General features: G+C 39.3%; 3 protein-coding genes across 4 annotated transcripts; 1 reads left to right on the forward strand and 2 right to left on the reverse strand.

Moving 5' to 3' along the window:
• Positions 1–604: 604 nt before the first annotated feature.
• On the reverse strand, positions 605–14,610 carry LOC138610864 (long-chain-fatty-acid--CoA ligase ACSBG2-like). Of its 2 annotated transcripts, XM_069683710.1 has the most exons (15): positions 14,549–14,610; positions 13,153–13,227; positions 12,891–13,043; positions 10,729–10,972; positions 9,686–9,774; positions 8,536–8,656; positions 8,363–8,443; positions 8,013–8,162; positions 6,969–7,136; positions 6,705–6,886; positions 4,972–5,205; positions 4,462–4,679; positions 3,107–3,246; positions 2,775–3,018; positions 605–1,541 (listed from the first exon to the last, which is right to left on the reverse strand). In XM_069683710.1, the coding sequence occupies exons 1-15, from the start codon at positions 14,575–14,577 to the stop codon at positions 1,456–1,458; spliced, it is 2,214 nt and encodes a 737-aa protein (XP_069539811.1). In that variant the 5' UTR covers positions 14,578–14,610; the 3' UTR covers positions 605–1,455. The 2 variants fall into 2 exon arrangements, with proteins under 2 accessions (XP_069539811.1, XP_069539810.1); XM_069683709.1 differs by lacking the exons at positions 12,891–13,043; positions 13,153–13,227; positions 14,549–14,610 and having other exon boundaries at positions 10,729–11,189.
• Positions 14,611–16,192: 1,582 nt separating this feature from the next.
• Positions 16,193–19,092, reverse strand: hint2 (histidine triad nucleotide binding protein 2). The gene is made up of 5 exons (XM_069683423.1): positions 18,900–19,092; positions 18,513–18,650; positions 18,275–18,379; positions 17,076–17,148; positions 16,193–16,955 (listed from the first exon to the last, which is right to left on the reverse strand). Exons 1-5 carry the CDS (start codon positions 18,984–18,986, stop codon positions 16,864–16,866), a joined length of 495 nt encoding a protein of 164 aa, XP_069539524.1. The 5' UTR covers positions 18,987–19,092; the 3' UTR covers positions 16,193–16,863.
• A 716-nt stretch (positions 19,093–19,808) lies between these two features.
• On the forward strand, positions 19,809–23,904 carry mrps30 (mitochondrial ribosomal protein S30). Its single transcript, XM_069683422.1, has 5 exons — positions 19,809–20,415; positions 20,695–20,840; positions 21,715–21,820; positions 23,038–23,214; positions 23,502–23,904. Exons 1-5 carry the CDS (start codon positions 19,809–19,811, stop codon positions 23,759–23,761), a joined length of 1,296 nt encoding a protein of 431 aa, XP_069539523.1. The 3' UTR covers positions 23,762–23,904.
• The last annotated feature ends 473 nt before the right edge of the window (positions 23,905–24,377 follow it).

A 24,377-nucleotide genomic window follows, 5' to 3' on the forward strand; every position in this document is an offset into this window, starting at 1 on the left:
TAGCAGGCATATTGCTTTGCATGCTTATCTTAGTAAAGCTTTGTAGTATGGTCAAAATACATAATAAGCACTTAACAATGTGGGAATGTCATTCGTTTTGAGGGAATATAATTATAAACCTAAAGTAATACAGACTTTTAAATTTAATCTGAGAGTAAAAACAAATCATAACTTAGCTAAACCTAATAGCTAGCTAGACCAAAGGTAACAGCTGTGGAGATTTCAATGACATACAAGTACATTATTTATCCTTTTAACATATGTAAGATGGAGATATTTGAAATAGCAAGTATTTTAAAAATTGGCATTAACTAAATATTCAAGTCATCTGTGAAGAAACCAGTCTGCAGCCATTTTCGAAACTATGTGGTGCTTTGAGCTAAATGCTAAAGGCTTGTAACTTCAGCAAACAGCATTCCATGTTGTTATCCTTTCAACGCTTAAACATTCAGTTAATTATTTGTACATGGATTTAAACAATCGGTTTGTATTTTATCTTATTTAATGAGAAAAAATATGTTGATTCTCTAAGGTGAAGATTTGTTCTTTGTACCGCGCTGTATCGTATTTTAAAATGAAAATGCTATTGTTTTAATTTGTCCAAATCAATCTCTTTTATTGACAATCATGGAATATCTGTCACAAAATAAACATTTCAATATTTGTCAGCTGTACATGGAGAAGCACACATTGTGCTTTACAATTTGCACATACTTGTGACAACATTAATTCATTTAATTAAAACATTATAAAAACACTTATTCAAACATTACAGCCAGTTCTGAGAGGCAACATCTGAAACTTTGCCAGACGGGGAATATAGTCCGTACACGAGCAATGAATTATGTACAAATCTTATTATATAATATTAATATATATATGTTAAATATAATATTAAGGAACTTCATTTGTCACATGCACATGGAGGATGTGCAGTGAAAAGAAAAACAAATACAGACTGCTGCTTAAAAAAGAAAATTCATCTGCTTATGACCAGGAAAAGAGTTCTATCGTTCTGGCCGCAGTGAATTATGGATCCCCGGACTTCCTCTAAAAACTGTAAAAATGTGCTTCTGTAAATAACCGTGACTGACGCCATCCAGTGTTTTCCACCCTGCATGTAGAGGACAATTCACCTGGTTATGCCATACAGTAAAATGGCAAGATTTTGGCTCTGATTTGCATGTTTTATTTACAAAATGTACACAGCTGCTGTGAAACTGTCTGTACATTTCACAGCTTAAATATGGATTTGGAACAGACAACAGAAACATGACATATTAAAATATAGCAGCACAAACCTTTCTTCTATTAAATACAACACATAGGAATCAAGATTTTTTCTTTTCCAGTTTGCACTTTAAACATCCCGGTGACAAGAAGTTTATACACTTCTCAAAATAACATCTGTTCATAAACCTGTCCTCAAGTTCCGTTTCTTTAATGCAGTACAGTCTACTGTTTCGCCACGGCATAGATTTCCTCTATTTTCTCCTGGTACATCTTCACAACAATGGGCCTCCTCAGTTTCATCGTGGGTCCTACACACACAAAAGAAGAGGAATAGAAAAGGCCTGTTAATTCAAGTTTCATACTATAGATTAACATTTGATCCGCTGTCGCTTTAAAAACATTTCAAAGGGAGCGATTCAATCAAACAAGAATGTTGTCTGGCATTTGAATGACCTGACTGATCATGACATGACCTAGATTAAACAGTGATTACACAACCGTAACAGAAACAGTTTGTTAAAAGTGACAGCAGTAGTGAATACTTCCTCCTATTTTAATAACATTGTTTGCGGACCTTTGCTCTAGTTTTAATGCCAAAAGGTACAGTCATAACAACAGTGGTGGAGGAATTTCTTGCATGTTTACGCTCAGTTTTTTTATACTGTTGTAAATGAATATGCTCTAAAGTAAAGTGTCAAATACCACAGTTTAGAAATACTCTGTTACAAGCTAAACTCCTGCACTCAAAAACATTTGTGATATACTGAAATTAAAGTATTTATTAGGCAAAATGGCCCATTTCAGAATAATTAGTATTATATTATTGGATTAGAATTTTTTGTGTTTTAATGTTGCAGCTTGTAAAAGAAGAGCTGATTTTAACAATTTTATATACTTCCAAGTTGCTTTATTTTATATTAAAATAAACTTTTGCGGTAAAAAATCACAAGCGGCGCCCAGTTAGTGACACGTTTTCCATCAGCAAGCAGAGGTCTGCCAGAGAGGGTAGGCGGAGCTAAGCGGCTGCTTTTCCGCTCTCTGCAAGTGTTGCGAGTAAACAGTAATCTACTATGACTGAACAAAGAAAGAAAAGATGGATGACTACAGATACAACTTCAACAATAAGTGAAAATCCAAAGAAAAAGAAACAAACTCGACACTCAGATGAAGCAAACTGTCTGAAAAGGAAAGCGACCGTCAGCAAGGAAAATCAAGAGTTACAACCGGAGCCAACCGTGGACGTCACACATGAAACACTGTCTGGATATCTGGGAAGTGTGCTCCCGCTATTACCGTTTATCATCGTAGGTGCCGCCAAAGAGAACGAAACTGAGATTTTCGAGATTACAACTTTAATGATAAAACATCATAATTTATAGGTTGATTTAATTTTGTTTTTCAGTGTTCACATTTTTCCAAAGTAACAAAAGCTGTAAAATAATGTAAGTGTAATATTAGCCTCAGAAATAAAGGGGAGTAGAAATAAAAAGTATCATAACATTAAAATACTACAATCAGAGTACTTCAAACTTGTAACTCACCCAGTTCTCCTCCACCGATGGAGAAGTCTCGCTCCAGTATGACCCACTTCTGGACCCTCTGGGCGTTTGACGTTGCTCTGGCGTTGATGCGCTCAATCCCCTCCTGGATGGCTGTGAAGATCGCTGGCTCCTTATTGGCTATGATCTCTGACACCTTGGTCGCAGTGACACCATTCAGCCTGCAGAAGTCCAAAGCCTCGGGGCTCAGCTCGTCTGTGGGATCGCCGTTGTCGTCCACGACGCACTGTGGAAACAGAGAGAAGGGTCACTATTGTGTTTGTTTTATTTATTTATCAGCTGTGGCTGTCTGAAGGGGTGGAGTGTAGGTTTACTTTGAGCGTGAGCAGCATGGAGAGGAACTTGAGCTTGTCTCCCAGCAGCATGGCATTGCTGATGATCGGCACCTCGGCCTTCAGTGCGTCCTCGATGGGAACAGGAGGGATGTTCTCTCCGCCGGCTGTGATGATCAGCTCTGTGCAAAAAAAAGACACAAGTCAGCTATTTGCCAAGGTTCACAGTCCAACTTATTAACCTTTAGACTAATTGATGCATTGTGTTGTTTTCCTTGATCATATGTACAAATTTAGTCTTTTAAATCGCTTAACAGTGGAAAAATATTCAGTTATTCTCAAGTCAGCACCCCCAACTCCTGAGACCAACTTTCTATTATACAAATAATATTAAAAGAAAAAAAAAATCCTAGTTATGTAAAAAACAACAACAACAACAACAACGACAACAACAGATAGATAGATAGTAAAAAATAAACATTACTAAGCAAACTATATGCATTGTAAATTTGTTTATAAAACAAAAAGGATTTGATGGTTAGACCTGCTCAAATGTGAGGATTAATTGTTTTTCTTTTTCATTGAACTGAAGCAATTTATTCTGCATTCATGTCGTTTTGGACTTACTATAATTTAATTACCTTAAAAAGTACAAATAAAACAAAGCCAATGTTCTGTAGCACATGTTAGAGAGTCCTGCAGTCATCTTAATAAGTAAAAGTACACGTACACAAGTATTTTCAGCAAAATTTTGCCCCTGAAACTAATATGTTGTAACATACTGTATAATATATATATATATTTAATGTTGATGCATAAATGTGTACTGTAAGTAGCATTTCACTGTTGTCATGATAGTTTAAAGTACTATATATATAGGCAGTTTATTCTTGTAGTTTCCCACATGTTTTTTATGTGAAATCCTATTCTATAGGGTAAATCTAGTTGTACTATAATACTGTAAAGTTACTTGAAACAGAAATATTCAAGTAAATTACAAGAACCTTGATATTGTATTCAAGTACAGTACAACAGATAAATAACACCATAGATAATACCAAATACTCTCTATGACTTTTAATGCCAGGATGGTTACAAACCAATCAATACAATTGTTATGTTCCAAGTGCTCACATTTGTTTATTAATTTATATTATTTATAAAGGGACCATGTGCAATATTAAACATTAATATTGCCAACTGATGCCTTGAATCAGAGTTAAGTGAATTTCCATTCACTCAGTTCCTTATTTGGTCTTTACACCTTTGTGATGATGATTAGCCCTTTCCGAGTCTATGTTGTCATGTCAGACTTGAAATGCTCAAAACTGATTCTTTTTGTGCCTTTTTTTCCAAACTAAAAACATGCATACAAGGTTTTCTTCTCTACCGCTCACCTTTGATCCTTCCTGTGATGTACAGGAAGTCGTTCTGGTCGTGTCTTCCCAGATCTCCAGAGTGCAGCCAGCCGTCCTGGTCGATGGCCTCTGCTGTTTTGTCAGGCTGGTCCAGGTAGCCCATGAAGACGTGCCGGCCCCAGAAACAGATCTCTCCGTTCCCTTCCTTGTCTGGGTTCTCCAGCTTCGTCTTGCAGCCTGGCAACACCTGTCCACAGCTGGAGAGAGAAATCATGTGTTCAAAACAAGCTCATTCAGACCTGATGAAAACTGATTCTGATTATAATTTTCACTTCAACTTCACCTCTACTAAGTTTAGTACCAAGAAAGTAGAAAAAGTCAGCTGACCATGGAGAACATTTGTAGGTAAAATTATACATCTGATGACCTTATAAGCTTGTGAGTATCTTGTGAGTAGCTCTAATGGGAAGCGTCACCCCACAGCGCTTGGACAAAAAAAAGGATTAGACTTAATGCATTTGACTTGTTCCATGATGCTTTGCTGCTGACCTTGTGATGCGATATTGTTCGTTCAAAGACATGGAGTGTGGGCCGGTGCTTTCGCTCATGCCGTAAAGCTCCAACACAGGGATGTTCAGGCTCATGAAGTACTCCAAGGTTTCTTTGGTGATGGGGGCAGCGCCTGTGATGCAGAACCTGCAGCGGTCTAAGCCCAGCGCAGCACGCACCTTCTTAAAGACGATATTATTTGCCAGCATGTAGCCCCACGGCACCAGATTCTCCCTGTAAAACATAAGACAAGACATTTTACAACAAGCCAGGATTTGACATCTCAGCATTAAAAGAAAAGAGTTGTTACAGGGTATTCTGCGACCTGATTAGAAATGTCAGCTATATTGAGACTGCAAATCATATTTCAGTTTAACTATTAGCTGGTACTATTCATAGCTATTACCAAACACCAGGATAGCAATATTTTGACAGCGTCACAAATTTGGTTGCTTTGATTTTTGTGAACTGAACTCTGGGACCTGTCAGATCAACAACATGACACAGACCAAAGAATCCACCAGATATTATCAGGAGAGGCTTCAGCGCTCTGACGGACCTATACACTAAAGCTTGTGTCATCATAGCTATAAAGGTTTGTCACAATTTGTAATTTTCTCAACACAATGGGGGCACCATTTTTAGCAGAGCAACCTAATGAAATATAGTATAAAACATGACGTTGTGTCAATGATGCAACATTTAGTGGCTGTTTCTTAAAGCATGGCAGACTTACAGCAGGAAAGCATTGGTTTTACATGGCAACAAATACAAGGACTGTAGATGCTTGCCCTGTGTATAAGTACTAATAATAATACCATTATCAAATTTATTCAGTGACACAAAATAAGGAGGAAACAAAAACAAATGAAGCCATGAAGAGCCATCAGCACCAACCTCTTGTAAGATAGTAAGTGATAACTTTGAAATAAAGAAGTCATAACTGTAAATTAAGAAAAACATTTGTTTTTCTTGAATGCACAAGTTCCACAGGTGTATCAATCCGTGAGAGGAAATTATTTTTTTTTTACAAGCATGCTACACACACAAAGGCTCCTATAAACATGCAATAATGGAGAGATGTCAGAATGAGGGGGCTGCACATGGACACTCGCCCCGAGCAGTTGGGGATTGTGTGCCTTGCTCAAGGACAGCTCGACATGGCCCAGGAAGAAAACCGACACCTCTCCAGCCACAAGCCACAATTCCACTCTTTGTCCCTACTGGGACTTGAATCTGGTTCCCGAGCCAAGTCCCTAAAGACTGAGCTACCGTCTACCCTTAAATGGTGAACTTGGTAAACATTAAACCTGCTAAACATTAGCATGTTGGCATTGTCATTTTAGGCATGCAAAAACGAATCGATGGCGCCGTTGTTGATAAGATTGCTAATGAGATTGGCATGCCACTGTCTGAGGAATTCTTGTATCAGTCCGGACAGCTCTCTAATGGTCCAGTCATGATACCAGTAAGTGAGATCAAAACTATTTTCTCTCAGTTTTCTGGTTAAAAAGTTTTTTGGGGAGTTTCAGAATTAAGAGACTAAGGACAGAAGATGTTGTATGCTGTACGATTAAGAAAGCCCCTTGAGGCGAAGTTGTCATTTGTTATTCAGGACTGAATAAATAGGATTAAGTTGATTTAAACATCGATCATCATACAGAGGAATGTGTCTTTTCACATATCACCACCAGATTAAAAACAGGTACTGTAGGTACTATAGTGTTTCTCACCCGTTCATGACACTGTAGTTGTACTGCAGGCCTATGGACTTGGCCCAGCTCGCCACACTCCTCCTCAGTGGCGATGCCTTGGCCCCCACAGCTTTCAGCTTCTCCTGCATCTTCTCCCACACACGAGGAACCCCAAGGAAACAAGTTGGACGAGCCTCTTTCAGCGTGTTTACTAAGGAGCCCTGGAAATATGAATCATGATTATAGTTAAAGAGGGAAAGCTTTGTTATTGATTCCATGTTTAAAATACAGAAGCATCCTTACCTTGAGGGCATCCGGGTCAGCAAAGTAGGTGGTTGTTGCGTAACTAATACCCAGCCACATGTCAATTATCTGGGCTGCCACGTGGCTGAGCGGCAGGTAGCTGACCATAACCTCTTCAGCGTAGTTAATTTCTACTCTGGCAGCTGCTGCATTGCATGTCCATGTCAGCTGCACATTAAGAAGTGGGAGAGTAGAAATCAGGGAAATGTTTTATTCATATATTTTTCTTAATTTTTACGTCAGCAAACAAACTTATGCTCTCTTAGATCTTACTACTCTTGAGAGGAGCTTTGTCAATTTTCAGCTGGTCAGATGATGTGACGCTAAACTGTCTGATGCATATCGGTATGGAATGAGGCCAATTGTTAACCCATAGATGGAGAGCTGATGTGACGAGGGAGGCAGATAAATCGTAATAGGTCATCAGTAATGTTTGCGTTAAAAGTATTTGGCCCAGCTGTTACCTTATAGTATTTAATGCATAAGCATTTTCTGGAGTTCCCCAAGGCTCTACACTGGGTCCTCTTGTGTTTTTCTTTTACATAAATCAAAGGTGCTGTTAAAATGCTGCTATAGCTCCAGAACATTCTACTGAATACCTGCCTGGCCCATCCAAATGTAAAAGAAGAAAATAGAGGAAGGAATAGAGCTGAAACTATCTCGACGGTAGATTTACTGTTTTAATTATTTTTCAAGCAAAAATTGTGAACATTATTACACATTCTCTTGCTCCAGCTTCTTAAGTGATGAGATTTGCTGCTTTTCTTTGTCATTTATCATTGTAAATAGATTGTAAACAGATTTTATTGACTTGGACTCGAACAAAGCAAGACATTTGAAGTCATCTCAGGATATGCTGAGTTGCGATAAGTGGCTTTTTGACTTTTTAGTCAACTAAACAACTAATCTGTAAAATTTGTCACATGGTTAAAATAGTTAAACATTTCAGTCTTTCAGCGATTTAACGTTTTAAAGTAATTCAGTTCAGTAAAAACTATAAAAGCTAAGAAAATTGAAGAAAAGTGTCTTGTGTGGATTACTCACATTGTCATGGCTCAACATGACTCCTTTTGGGTTGCCAGTGGTTCCAGAGGTGTAGATGAGAGAACAGCACTGGTTGGCCCGAAGACTGTTGATAATTTCATCCAGCTTTGATTCGGGCACGTCCTCTCCCAGCTTCATAAACTCTTCCCACTACAGAAAATAAAAAGTTACGTTACGAAAGTGTTCCAAATCCAGCCTGACTTGTATTGACTGCAACAGGTTAACGTGAATTAGGTGACATTTATCTAATTGCAATTTTATACCATAATAACAAAGAAAGGTAATAATGTTGTATTAAAGGGTCAGTGGTGCAACTGTTGTTATCACATACAGTACACAAACGAACGTACTGAATACAGGTTTGGTGCTTTCTGCTGCAGCTCGCCTTTATACTGGACAATGGCTTTCAGATGAGGTAGTTGATCTTTAACCTGGCAGAAAAGAAACATTAAAGTCAGTCACATGAGGTCTGATTTTTTTCTGCAAATAATGACATCACAGGTGCTGTAACAAAGCTCCTGACCTGCAGGATTTTGTCGAGCTGTTTCTGGTTCTCCACAACCAGGATGTTGGCCTCACAGCTGTTGGCAACATACTGACAGGCTTCAGGCGAGTTGGTGGTGTAGATTCCAGTTGCCAGACCCCTACAGCACAAACCAGATGCAGAAGACAGATTGCATGACTGGTACTCAATGGAATTTGCTTATTTCTCTTCTTTTTTGAATTAAAAACAGGCAAATAATTATGTATGTACTCGGAAATTCCAACAGGAATGTCCCCTGTGGTCGGATTTCGGACTCTGAAAGTCAGAGGAACCTCACCAACCCTAACCTCATAATCAAAGATGGCTGCTCTGTGCATCAACAGTAAATGAAAGCTGTAATATTCTCTGTTTATTATTACTTCTGTCTTGTGTCTCATTAAATCAGTCGTACACACAGTACTGTCCAATTTCTATCTGTGGACATGTTTTGGTCCTCTATATCTATATTTATATATAGATCAACATTTATAAAATGTATATATTTGTTCTGTAGCTGTCTGTATTCCAAGAGAGAATGCACAACAACTGTTTTACTGGAGGGATCCATATCTTGGTTTTCCGACTTGTTGTACTGGAACGCAGTCAACTCGGGTGTGACGTCATTCCTAGTTCCGACTTCCAAAGTAAATGGAAGGCACCAGGACACACAACTTTTATATGGAATTTCTTTTGACGGAGCATTAATGAAGTAAAAAACACTGTCTTAAAACTGCAATGAATAAAGTCTGTCTTACATAATTTCATTTTACCTTGATCAAGGAGGTTTCTGAAGCTACTTGTCTGCTTGTCAGTAGAATGATGGAAAAACTGCTGGTCTAACGATATGAACTGATACATTTGTTTTGTGTGCAGAAACAAAAGCTTAAATTTTGTAAATGACTCCTTCTACCGATACTCTTTAGGTAGGTGAATAAACAACAAAAGTTCAATGCCCCCTCTTTATATTGCTGGATGTTCTGATAATCTAAATCTATTTTACAGTGTCCGCAGAGAGCAGAGAAGAATTGGCGAGTCCAACACCCTCATCAGGTTTCCTGAGACCGACCAAACAGGCGTGGGCAGAGACACAGAGATTGACTTTGAGATAAAGTGTGTGTTATCTTCATCACTTCTTTAAACGTGTCCTTACCCGGCCAGGATGCAGCCGATGTCTGCGATGAACCACTCAGGGGAGTTGAATCCCAGAATCCCCACACCACGGTACCGCTCCAGCCCCAACTACAAGGACAAAAGATGAGTGTGCTTTTTAAAAGAACATGCATCTTTAATGACACAGCGCTACAGTGCCTCCATTACTCTTGACCTACATCTCGCTTCAAAAGCCACTCCACCTCATGGGACACGAACATGCCCGTGAAACAGGAGACGTAACACAAGCTGTGAATTTCACACACCCAAGTGTTGGTTTTCAGCAGCCGAGGAGATTTACAGCCAGAGAGGGAGAAAATTCTGAGGGACTGTTTGCAAAACGGGTGCCAGGAATGTAAAGGTGATGTGAGCCTTGTGTGCATGTCAGAGGAAAATCTTTATTAAATCAAAATCTACTGCTATTCTAGTTTACAATAAAATATAACATTGCATACAGTGTGGGCAGAAAGCAATAACTTATGATAGTTTTGGCTCAAATTTAGCAACACTGAATTTGAATGAAAAAGTGTCCAAACATAACAGTACTTTCTCTTAACTCTAAGGGTGTTCACGGTACAGCACAGTTTTTATCCCTTGTTGACCAGTTTTACCTTTTTATGTTTTGCTCTTAAGTGGCCAACAGGTTTTGTATTTGCTGAAGAACAGCCTGAAAAAAGCCCCCAAGATTTCTATTACTTTACAAGATGATCTTATGCTAACAATTTAACCTTTTAAAGCTACAGGGTATGTAAACCAATTAAACTGCCTCTGTGTTAGAACTGTGCCATACATTGGCCTATATATTGCCTAGTTTCTGTTTTATAAAAAAGACTACAATTCCTACAATGAAGCCCGAAAACAGATGTAAACACCCTTAATTTGCAACTCAGCACTTTTTTCTCAAAGTTAATGTTTGATTCAAATTCCAATGTGCTGAAGAAAGGAGTCAACACACCAAACCAATGCCTAAATATTTCCTGATTGCATTAAAGTTATATTTTTTTGTACAATATCTGCAGATTAAATTCAAACAAACAAACAAACCTTGAGGAAACTTTTAGCAGCTGCCCGACACTGCTCGTAGTACTGCCTCCATGTCACGTTCACCCACTGGCCCTCCTTTTTGAAAACCAACGCTGGATGATCGGGGTACGCTTCCACCGTCGTCTGGAACATCTGATGGATGGTGATGGGAATCTCCGAGCCCGGTCCCGAGCCCTCTATCCTCAGCTTGACCGCCTTGTCTCTGCTGATGCTCCACAGTTCGTCAGCCGGAGCCAGAGTTGACGTCCCCTTCATGGGCCACAGGGGAACTGCTCGGGGTTCCTCTGGACAACAGGGGCAGCCACATTTACCCGCCATTAGTGACAACTTCAAAATAAACCTGCACTACACTAAAAACGAAGCAAGTTGTCCCTTAAGAAGAAGAGTCAGGAGTGTGAGAGGACAGCAGACATATCTGGACTACCCTCTGGGAGTTTGTCACACCCGCTGTCTCAGAGCAGTATGATTTGCAGGTTGTGCATGAAGAGGGGAAGGACAGCTGATACCTGAGACTAAACAGGAAGCAATAGAAAATCCATGCCTACCTACCAATCCGGTTTAGCCAGAAGAAGGAATTCAGGTTAGATTGAGTACAGTAGAGTTAAGCTACTGGATTGATTGAAGGAACACATGCAGAATAATGCTTCACTTTGTTCTCCAACAATGCACATGCTGCAAAACTCCCCACTTCTTCTATTGTTATGTTTACATTGTTTAACGCTCCTCTCTGTTCCTCTTCATTCTGAGTCTTATAAAAACTAAAGGATGGTTAGGATTCTTTTAAGCTGTCCGACAAAGCTCCTAAAAAAGCTCTCAGCACTTCAGCACTTGAGCTTTGTATCTCCTGTTACACCTCAGGTGAATTTTTCTCCTCAGTGAGAAATAAGTGCTCAGTGTTAAGATCTAATAGTCTAATAACACAAGTTAAGTCAGTGTTTTGTTTTGTTTTTTACAACTTTTTTACAACAGAACAGGGACTATTTTTTATAGAGGTCAAACATTTCTGTGATGCACAATGTCCTTTAGATCTCGGTGCATCATTTGATACAGTGAATCGTGTGATCTCTTTACTGCATCTAAAAATGCCCTCAAAGATTTTCTGATGCACTCGGACCGGTTCAGATCATCACTTGAAATGTTATCAGTCGTTATCTCTTCTGCACAAAACTGTGTAATTCTATTTGCTCTGTTCCATTTTCCTTGGTTGTTGCATGACACAGAAATATTTCCCTTTAATACTTTAATAACTGACTAATGAGTTTTCTCCAACTAAAAGACACGAGGTCTGTGATCCCTGTTTAAGGACAGAAAGATTAACGCAGTGTTGTTTAGCCATGTTGTATCTCCACATTTGTTTTCACAGGCTCAAATGACTGCACGGCATCTGCTGCCGTCATCTGAGGTTATTCCTCGCCTTCATCTTCCCTGCAATGCTGCTGCAGAGATCATGTGTGTGCAGGTGATAGCACAGTATTAGTTTAAGGACTGGTTTTGCAAAATGTCTAGACTGTTTTTAAAGGCTCTGCATCGTGACAAACATTTGAACATTTGTCCTTTAAAACCTGTCGAAAAGAAAATCCCCCAAGAAGATTCAAGTGAAACTCAATACTGTGGAAAAACCTGCTGGAGGAGCTTATGCTAATTAATCAGTTCAGCCCTTCAAATATTTGGTATCATCCAATTTGCATGACCTTATCAGCACATTTAAATGGTCTTATTGTGTCTTTTTTTGAGAGCTTTATAAATGCTCTTTTGTACAAGCCTGCAGATTAAATAAAGAGGAAGTCTCTTCCAAACTCTGCCTTTCATACAGCTGCTAATAAAACAGCTTTCAGGGGCTTTTTTTTAACCTCTTAAAGGGACGTACTGTAATGTTTATTCAAGACTCTTCTTTACAGGTTGCATATGTTCCTACCTCACATTAAGCTAAAGAGTGATGATGCCTTGTCAGGTTGTTTTATTTTGATTAAAGAGGTAAAACTATCAAGAACTTTTAAATCAGAAGAAAGCTTTATTTTTATTATATTTATTCACGTCGCTTGAATCTCACAAACCACCTAATTTGTCTTGCTAACCCAGGAGTTGTTGGAAAGCTTTTAAAAAACCAGAAAGTTTGGCTTCTGTTGCAGGTTTTCACAGATACTCTCAGACTCTTACCTGATTGTCCATCAATGGCTCCATCCACCTCAGGAGTTTCAGTGTGACTGGGAGAATGAGTCTCATTGTCCTCTGAGGCTGATATTGCGCTGAGCTCAACTTTGGTGGCTTTTCCATTGAGGATGCAAGTGGTGCTGTCCTTCGTGGATGTGTGCATGCTGTGAACACCATCAAGTACAGAGGGAATTCAGACATTTGTTCATTAAGCTATAAAAATAAAATGGTCAAATGTTGATCAAATTTAGGGCATAAAATAATTTGACATACCTCCCAGCACTGCCATTCATGACTGCAACACCATTGCTCTTCACTGAATCTTCACTGACACTCATCTTGTTTGAGCTGGAAGGACAGAGAAAACCTAAATGGTCGTGAAGTTAAACTACCGTTTAAACACTACTGATGTCATCCAGTGAGGACCCTCTGCACTGATACAGCTATCTATTACGAAACCAACCGTTTATACGACACTGACATTCACAAAGGTCACTGCAACAGGTCAGAGTCAACCACGCCATGGCTCATAATGACAAACAGCAGCGGCCTAAATGTTGAAACTTTGAATATGGGGCCAGAGAGGATTGGGACATCTGCATGCACACACTGCTGATACTCTTTGGCCCAAATTGTGAGAGAATCAGAGGCAAGTAATAACACATAAAAGCAGAGTGTAAGCATCTAAGTCACGTTTAGTAACTCACAGTATGAGACTCAACTTCATCTTTCTTTCTTGAGTGTACAGCAGACAGAGAAATAATGCCATCTAGTGTGTATATTTTGCAACAGTGGGAATTATTGACATACTGTGACTTATATTCACAAGTTGTACCTTCATATTAACCACATATTAACTACCACAAGTAATTAATGGCACATTCATTGACACTTTCATGACACAAACTTTTAAAGATAACTTTGGTAAAGATATCTCTGGATCACACAAAGTCTTTGATCTGGATTCTGCAATTATCAATTAAAATGCACAAAAAGTATTTTTCAGTCTCATTAAATATGTGGATTTAAGCAAAAAGTAGTTACCTTTGAAACAAACTGCATGTAAAGTTGAATAATCTTGTGAATAATGAGCAGAAGTCCTACAGTCCCATAAGTAAAAGCTGAAAATCCAGAGTGGTTACAGATGTTTAGTCTCGGTGTGTAATGATGAGGTCCAGCAGAAGACGACTCGTGCTTACAGCTGTTTGTTTAGCTTTTAACTAGAGCCAATCCCTGCTAAGGGGGGGCTTCAAGACAGATACCAACCCTGTTGACCAAACAGTAAAAGTCGAGGAGCCTGCTCACATAAAACGGGGACTATATGCATCTCTTCGTCATGTGTTTGTCTCAAACATATTTACCAAACAATCCCCAAGGCTGTTTGCTTCTGTCAACATGTCAAAGACGGCAAAAGTGTGCATAAAGATGGATATTTCTTTGCCTTAAAAGCTTAAATTAAACTTTGGAATTCATTTAAAGTGTTTTGCAATTTCAAAACAGACAAAAGGAGCTGTAATATGTCGATAAAGTCAGTTCTTCTGTGTGCAAATCCTCATACGAAACATGCAGTCCACATAGAGAGCTATGACGACAAAAGCAGAATTTTCCTCAAATTCACAAACTGAAACATCAAAAAGCATATAAACAGATATGCTAAAAAGATAGCTACCTTCTCTGCGCTGCAGATCTGATCAGCATCCACTTCACAGACAGGTGCAGGACAAACCTGGATCAACCTTTGCCCGGCGCAGGTGCTCCACTGTCGCCCCCTCCGAAGAAGATATCAGCCTATAGGGGACTTGTATGTGAACATGTGTGCTTCCCCCTGCACTCACGTCTTGTCCAGAGCTACGGAGACTTGCACAATCCTCCGAACACCTCCTGCTGAGGCTGAGTCGACCCGATAAAGAGCCACCAACAAATCTCGATCAAAGGTTAAGGCTCCTTGAGGTGAAGACGACCTGAAACCCGACACATAAACAGTCTGCAGCTGCTTTGTTTATATTAATAATATTACTATTGGTGCCAGGCCAACATATTTAACAGGATAAATGACTGAAGGAACCAATAAAGAGATGTGATAAAGCTTGAGTAGGTGTTATTGATATGTATATTATCACAAACAGGATTATGTCAATATCAGATATGCAAGACAAGGCCTGTCAGAGAGCTAAAACCAGATAAGGTCTTCAGGTTCACGAGGATCAGACTTTGACCCATAAAAAAGTTATTCAATAGTTGGACAAAAATTGTGCAACTTTGACTTTTCCACCAGATTGACACATCAAGAAAGAAGTGTCAAGATGCAGCTGAAATGCAAGAAAATGTAAGGGATATTTTCCTGACATTGTTCCTGAAATTTTCTTTCTCTCCTTTATTTATTCTTTTTCTCTTTTTACATCAATTCATTTTTAATAGCTAAAAAGTGCAGATCAAGATACATTTTTACTTGGATCATTTTGCTGTTGCATCTCATGAAAGCAGTTGAGCGAAAATCAAACTCTGTATTCTCTTTACGCGTCATTAGGTCTTTCCTGCAGAGCTGCAAATGTAGTTTTTTTTAAGTAAATACAGGAGAAAGTTCAAGTCCCCCCTCCTGTTCTCAAATGACACAATGTCACCTTTACTCACGGGCACCTCGGTCAATGAATCGTACCACCCCTTCACACCACGTCTGCCCTGACTCCGACCCTCACTGCTAACGTCTTGGCACATGCTCTCTGCAGGGGGTGAGGGAATGATTAGCGCAGGGATTTATCATTGCCAGCAATAAAATTAAACTAAAATACACACAAGAAACAATAAATATGATGCTGTGTGTCTTAAAACAGGGTTCTGAATGTAAAAATGATGATCGGAAAAACAACCAATTTTCTGCTACAATACTTTCATACTGAGACGAGCAGGATAAAAACATGTATCTTTAAGGAGAACACATTTTTCTGCTGCGCATCAGTGATTCAGAGCGAGCATCTTGAGCAGAAGGGTTCAAACAAAGATTGTTATTAAACCTTAAAATCATGTGTCTTCGGGGTCTTGAACTCTCAACCTTTTAACTGCACATAATGATTATGTTGCACTACCTGGAGGAAGTCAGTGATGGTTTCACAGTAAGACTTAAGCAATCACCAGGCCTGTGATAACAAGTGTCCATGCACGTAAAGGCAGACTTTAAATTAGTCTCAAACATGAAGAGATCAGGAAACAAGTCTGAGAATCTGTTTACTTTATGTAAAGAAAATAAAGATGTTTTCGGTTTGTGTTTTTTACAAATAGTAATAACTCTATAAGCAACAAACTGATGCTCAAAGATGCTCCTCTTCCACTGACTACAATAGTTTATATTATGCAATCACGTTAAGTAACATGCATGTGCTTATATGGGAATCTATTACTGTACATGGGATTTCTGGGTGAATTTTTTTTGAATGTTTCATTGTAATTATAATGTTATACCCCATATGCATACATGTATAACCTCCTGTATGGGATAATCCCCCCATGTTGTATGTGGTATTTTATGTGTTACAATTGTGAAAAATCTAAATAAACAAAAAAAAGTAGTTTTGAGGATACACCTTTAAAATACTGTGTAATAATATTTTAAAATAATTTTGTAACTGGTCGTATTGTCTGTGCTATCTGCTGATAAGAACCTGTTGTTTTTACCTGTACGACAGCAATCACTTCCTGTCGGTAGACAATACCAGGTTAACAAACTGAGCTGAGTTGTCAGCTTTCCATAATAGAAATAGTTTCTTTATTTGCAGCCGTGTCAAACATAATGTCTTTACTCTCCATAATTTTTACATGTCAAGATCAACATATTTACATGTCATTTTCTGGGTGGTGAAGTGAGCTTTTGCACAGAAAATAGGATGAGATTCTGAATCTATGGATGAACTACACTCTTCATATTTCATTGGATTTCACACATGATTGTAGACTGGACAGACAGAAAACACTAACAGACAGATGAAAGCATTATCCTGGTGGCCAAGACATCTGTCTTCCTCCCAGGACGTGGATGTGAAGATGGTAGACTGACTGAGCACCGTGTTTCCCATCGTTTATCACTGCAGATGGCAGAAATGTAAGTAGAATTCAATGTGCAAGAAAAATACAGCCTGTTTTATCACATATACAAGACTACCATATATGTGCATTACTGTTATCAACTAAATAAAGTAACTTACCCACTCTGTAGCCTTCATTTAGAGACTCTTGCTTTGCCACATTTTTGGCGACAACCAACAAATGTCCTAAAAGCTGAAAGTTTTAAAAAAGTAATATTACACACCTCAGGATATACACTGTTTATATGCACTACAAAATCAGAACCACGGTGAAAACTAAGCAACATCAAGTGCAATTGTTTTAAATTTGATGACCTAACAAGTGATTACTTTGGATTTTAGTTGAGCTCCAGGACAAAATGATGTATCGTCCTATTCCTAGATGGTGTACATGTCAGGCCAGTCAAGTCCTCACACCTAACTGAGAAATCCGAGGGTGTGTTTACATTTTCAGAAAAGGGTTTTTTCTCCTATCACTAAACAAAATTAGTTACATAATTTAGTTTCAAATATCCTAAAAAACAAACTTTCTTATTTTTCCCTTTAACTAAGGGGCTTAGCAGAAACCAAAAAGAATATAGCCCAAAACCAGACATAGACAAACACACAGTATGTGGACAGGTATGTCAATGTACTTCTGGCCATATAGTGATGTGTACCTGCAAACTTAAAAATCCTCAAACAAACACTGGTGGGACATGCTAACCCCTCCCAGCTTCCCCCGAGGTTCAGACCCCTGCAGGACCAGTTGTTGTATGCAGAAAGTCTGTTTGCTGTCACATTCACTGCGTGCAGCCTTAAGGACATATTTACACTCAGCAGAGTTTACACATGTACGACTTACACATGTGCAGGACAGGATCAGCAAAGAGATTAGACGTATAGCTTTGTCGACAGGGGCCGCCAAAATCGACACAAGATGAAAGTTCCTCACAGTAACCTCGAGATTGTTTGTTTTTTACTCAAAAGATGTTTGGTCAAACAATATGTGTATTCTAAATGTGATGGAATAAAGATATTTTGGTGCCATATTAAGAGCATTAAACCTATTTCGATTATAATCATGATATTATAATAAATTGATAGTATTTTGGCCACACATTTGGACATTATATTTTCATATATTACCATGACTAACCCCATCCAACACCTTTGGGACTAGTTGGCCAACTTGTAGCCCTAAATTGATGTGTGGCCTTACTAATAATCTTGTCTCTGAATAGAAGCAGATACCTAAAGCCAGGTTAAAAAACTTGTAGAAAAACCTACACAGGACCAAGGAGGCAGTTTTGGCTATTGTTTTTGAGCAAATATCTTACCTCAGCATCATCATCTTTGGCCTCACTGATTCTGGGAATGGGGATCCTCGGAATAACCAGGAAATGAACCGGAGCCTGTGGGCTGATATCCCTGAATGCCAGACACTGATAAAAATACAAAAACAACTTTAAATTCCTTTTTTTACACCTCAACAAGCATACGTTATCTCTGGACTCCACGTGGAATAGGACCAAGTGAGATAACCTTAACATGTTTTGAAGACGGTGGTTTGTTTACCTTTTCATCTTCATAAATGATATCTGCAGGGATGCTTTTGTCAATCACTTTGGAGAAGATGGTTGGAGCTGGGGATCCATACTTTTTGCTGGCCTCCTCTGCCAGCCTCACCTCGTCACTTTTGGTGCACAGGGGTCTCTGCGCGTCAGTCACACACGACACAGGTCAATAAAAACTCTGAGCTCATAAATGCTGTTAGCATACAAATATTACACATAGTAAACTTATGAGGGGCACAATAAACCAAACCTCTCGGTGGTGGGGCCGAGCAGGTTTCCCACAGCCACCAGGGCTTGCAAGACAGTTGTTGTCAAAATTTTCTGCTGCAGTCGTTAACGAAAAGAAAATGTTAAGGAGAATTAGACAGTATATTCTTAGAGAAGCTACCTCTGCTCGACAAACACGGTGTAAACGGTGGAGGTGAGCCACTCTAGTCCCGATGAACTGCGTCCGCAAAATCTGACGGAAATACATAGCTAGGACGATAACCAGCTTTTATAATTCATAAACGTTATTAAATCAGAGTTTATTTCGGTTCATAACAACACCACAGCACAGTACAACAAGCTGTCTTACAGCCGAAAACTCTGCACTGAATGTTGATGTTGCCTTCATGAACCATTGGGTTTTTTTTATCTTAAATTATTTCTCCAACATGTCTCTGTTTACAGTAGGCTGCAGAGAAATAACATGCCAATAGAGACATATGAAGTTGTTGTTTTGTCAGAAAGCTATTTAAAAGGGTGTATATTGATTTAATTTTCTATCAGACATAAAAGCCAAACTAAACTACATAGAAAACTCAACTATACAGCGTGATACTGGTCTAAATGTTGACTGTCCCCAAGATCTATTTTCACACATGACTTCGTTGCTCATTGTATTCGTGTTTAAATATGAGAGTATACATTTTAGTTTCCTAAGTGTACTTATTTTAATGATGACTCTGTGTGCATTTCAATTTTACGACATTTATAAGTGTTTACGAAGATGACATGACTTATCTGGTACAAGGGTGGCTTCAAGAGCCTCAACGTTCTCCGATGCTAATAGTTTATTGCCAACATCGCCAATATTAAAAACAAATCATAGAATATGCCTTTAAACTTATATAATTTCGCTTCATTTTTATGTTAGTCAGTTGTCTATATAGCGCGAGATCTCTGGGCAACGGAAATACCACCGAATATGGAAAGTTTTATTATGCGTTCTTGTGCAGTAGGAGGCGCTGTAGTGGGAGACTGTTAGGTCATATGTCAACGGAACGGAAGAACAATTTGAAGTCATAGGAGAAACATGGCGGCCCGCACACGGCTGTCCTTGCTGTTCCCTAAAAACCTGCCTCCGTTTAGAAGCAAAAACCTTGTCCACACGGAGGCTGCGGTCAAGGAGCCTGCTTATCCCCCTATCGTCCCCTCTATCACGGCTAAAAGCAAATCTGCTCGCCGGCGACAGGCTGAGGAACAGGTGAAAAAGATATGTGCCTCTCCCGTGGAGGAGAAGCTCTCCCTCATCACTCGTATCCAGAGGAAGAAATTTGTCATTTACCCTCAGACTTTCGCACGGAACGCAGACAAATGGTACCAGCACTTTACCAAGACCGCATATATCCCGGGGCTGCCCGAGAAATTCACCCTGGATCTGGAGGAAACCGGGGGGGAGGACAGCTCGCCACCAGCCGCAGCTCAAACCGCAGTACAGGGGATTGGGGATGATGCGTTCGCGGAGATCCGCTCCTTGGTCACTCGTGTGATTTTACAGGAGCATTGGCACATAAAGAAACGTAAACCTTTTCTATACAGAAAGCAGGAGCAGATGGTTGGACCTGTTCTGAGAAACCTGGTGACTGGACTTACCTACAGTGTGGCAAAATACAACCCCTTACTTCTCCTCTCCAGTCTGGGTATGCACGATTTATATGGCACCATTCAAACTTTGAGAAATAAGGCTGCATGGCAAATCAGTTTTGCATTTTGATAACATAATATCCAGGCATGGGTTCTCATTAACACTACATTTGAAGTAATGTAGTAAATGTCGCTTGTTAGTTAGTTATACGGACAATTAAAGAATGTTTTTATCCTAACTGATAGTTATTGGTGAGACACAAGCATCAATTGCAATAATGAAACTTGGTTAAAAGCTATGATTGATGTTGTTATGTTATGTTTTTCTCTATCAGATATCAAACCTAAAGTGCACTTTTACTGGAGGAGAGGACAGAGAATCATCCCAAGGGGGCACAGGAGGGGACAGCAAGAGCCAACCAGGTTCCAGATTGATGACCAACCGGACAGTCAGATTAGGATAACTCAGCAACTGCCACAGGTAATAATAAGCTTTCAGTGGCATGTTGAGATTGGTTAAACCATTAGACTTCCATGAAGCCTTGAAAAAAGCACTCGCGTCTTAAAATGTGTTGTCAAACAACCACATAATCTATGAAGGGCAGCAAGGATAGGTGTGATGTGTTTGCTTCTTTTAGTGTTCTTCTAGCCTAGGAGTAGAGTTTTTGAAGTTGCAGTCTTTTGATGTTTCACCTTTATTAACTGTATTATAATGAAATAAAAAATGGGTTGCAATCTAGATTATTCTAAGATTGATATACAGTTTTACAGTTAATAAGAAAGGACCTAGTGTAGGACTAGGACTGTGTTTCAAAGCATTGTTTATGTTAGGTTGCCATTATGCATGAAGGAATAAGGCAGGTGTGATACTGTCTGCATGGAGCGATGTTTAAGTCAAGTTGATTTTGCCTTTCAAATGTAAGAACGATCCCAGCATCTTCAACACAGTGAGGCATATCACTTAAATACTGGTATTGGGGTTGGTGTCGGCTGAAACCCAAAGCCTAGGTGTTGGTATCAGGTCTGTAAAGTCAGATCAATGCATTCCTAATTTATGTATGAAAAGCAATACACAAACAAATCTCATGTCACTGTCAACTTAAAGTTTTGAGGGATACATCCTCATTGTGAATCTTGTCCTGCTTATTTTTTGTATATTTAATTTTTAAATTCAGTCTCCATACAAAAGTATCAATGGTATCTTAAAACCAATCACTGATTGACAAAATCCTTTAAACCACCACAGAAAAGGATGTAAGATCTGTTAAAAACTAATGTAATAACTAATGTCAGATTAATATCAAGCAATCACGTGATTTTGTTCTAATCTCTTTCTATCATCTTATTTCTCTCAGTTTGTCCCGATGGAGGCGTCCTACACAGCTGAAGTCCCAGAGATCACAGTGGCTCCCAACCTGATGCCTCTGTTCAAAAGACAGTATGACAACCACATATTTACAGGTACATGTTGTGGACTTGTAGGTTGAATTCTTATTATTCAGTAACCTCATGCTGCCACTAGGGGGAGCCAACATGCAACTGTTCAGTCAGTCTGAAAGGCTAACTTCTAGTACTGTAGTTTTTCCCATTTCATAGTTAATGAGATGCTTTTTTCTGTTTTTGAAGACACAATTACAAATAAAAAGACACTGGTTTGGTGTTTTGCTATAACCATTGTGCAATACAAGTTAAATACTTTTACGTGTTTATAGATTAAAAACACCTTCTTCAAAGGGCCACTTTGCTGAGTTTCAGCCTCAGTCCTATCATGCTATTATGGGGAGCTAATGCCATTATGTTAGGAAAAACATGCCATTTCGCTCTGTGTCTTTGGAGGACTACACCTCCTCAGTCTAGGACAAAAACTTGTCAGGTTTGAAATGTAGACTGCAGACCTGAAGATTTTTTAGACGATCCACCGGTATATTCTCATCGTATTTCAATTCTGTACCTGAGCCATTGCCTGCAGTGATCAATGTCTTTGACTGGAAAACGGTACTGTTTCACTCCAGCGTCTCTCGCTGGACCGTTCCTTTCAGAGGGAGGGGCGCAATGCACGCTGGGTGTTGTAGGAATGTAGAATGAGCGAAACCACGAGCTGTTTGTACAACTTTCTCCACAGCTATGGCGCCAATTTCATATATTATTGCTTCTATCGATTACAGAGAACACCAGCTTTGACTGACAGTGGCTTTTTCCAGGGGCGAGTTGCTCCTTTTAATATGCAGCAGCAGCAGCAGCAGCATTAAACCTTTCCCAAAGCTGCCAATTTATTGTTTGGTCAATAAAACATTAGAAAAATGTGAGATATGCCTTTCACATTTTCCCAGACTGGAATATGTTTATATTCAATTTAAAAGAAAGGCAAGAAAAAACAGGAAAATCTAACATTTGAGAAGCTGAAGACATCAAATATTCTGGATTTTTGCTTAAACATATAAACAGTTCAATAATAGTTATTGAAATATCACAGCCTTAACCTTTTATTGTCAAAAACAGTCCGTCATAGTTGGTTACATTGAACAGTTTTGATTATTTGATTGATCAAAGAAAGACAATAAAATAAAAGATATAGATTACCTGTATAAACTGTGATTCATCTTTATCCCTTTATGAATCCATATTCTCACAGCTCTGCTCCCCTTTCTTTAACCCCGTCCTCTTGGTCTCATTAACAGGTTCCAAGCTACCGGATCCGGCACGCTTCGGTCACACCCAGTTCCACCTGGTACCTGACCGATACCACAGGGAACGGATGGCTCGGATGGAGCAGTCGGATCAGGTGGAGGTCTTCCTCAGAGCCAACGGACTCGCCAGCCTGTTCGCCTGGACGGGAGCTCAGGCCATGTACCAGGGTGAGTCGTCAACAAAGATGCTCTGACTGAAATCAAACCTATTCAACATGTATCTGAAATCCAGTTTGACCAGAAGAAAACATTTAGAGTAAAATAGGACCAACAAATAAGGTTTTGCTTTTGATTTCACAATTGTTTTTTTGTTTTATCCACCGTAGCCCTACATACACTGTAGTAGCATCGGTTTCACAATAGACTTACTCCAGAAGAGATTTTGTTTGAACAATGGACCTATACTTTAAGAGAAGAAGAAGCTTGTCGTCATTCTTCCCTCTGTCTACCTGCAGGTTTCTGGTGCAACCAGGACGTCACCAGGCCCTTCGTGTCCCAGGCCGTGATCACAGACGGACAGTTCTTCTCCTTCTTCTGCTACCAGCTCAACACAGTGGCCCTCTCTGTGGAGACCGATGCCAACAACCCCAGGAAAAACCTCCTGTGGGGCACCGAGAGCCTGCGACTGTACGAGAGCGTGCAGGACGGAGAGGTGGTGGGTCTGAATGACGGCGTCATAAAGCTTCTGGTTCAGTTCCTCTTGAACCAGCCGTAGAGCTCTTCAGGTTTCTTCTTGTCAGATTGTATAAATGTAATGTTAAAAAAAAACAGAAGAACCTGTGTTAAACTGAACAAAGTACTGAAAATGTACTGTACCTATATGCTTATTGTGCAGACTGTATTTATGCAAAAATAAAATGACGCTTTTCAAATGAACGCTGTTTCAGTGTTTACTCCTAAAAGTAGAACATTGAAAAGAAATGTTTTTAATCACATTCATTTAAGATTAGATTAGCAGTAAAGTAGTAGACACTGATTTAGCACAGATTTTAAATTATACTCCTTTAACATTAGACTCATGATGGATAGAGTAGAAAATAGAGCTCAAAATCAATGCAGCAGAGCAAGAGATGTTCACTACTGTCCAAATTTCATTCACCTGTGGTTCCCCTTACAAAAAACATATTTTGTTATAGAGTTGGGCCTTGAATTTTAGCCTGTAACCTGAAATTTGAATATTATTCGAAGTGAATTGCCACAGTCACCAAACACCAACTCTCAGCCGGCTTTCATTCTGCAAAACATGACCAGACGTGGTTGGACTTCCTGTTGGTTTTTTTTTGCTGTACTGCATTTGAAATGCATTTACTGGGACATTCAAAATCTTTTTC

The sequence above is a fragment of the Semicossyphus pulcher genome, unplaced genomic scaffold, assembly GCF_022749685.1.
Source record: "Semicossyphus pulcher isolate SPU_LCO1_2020_fin unplaced genomic scaffold, fSemPul1.0.p SCAF_6, whole genome shotgun sequence".
Classification (NCBI taxonomy): domain Eukaryota; kingdom Metazoa; phylum Chordata; class Actinopteri; order Labriformes; family Labridae; genus Semicossyphus; species Semicossyphus pulcher.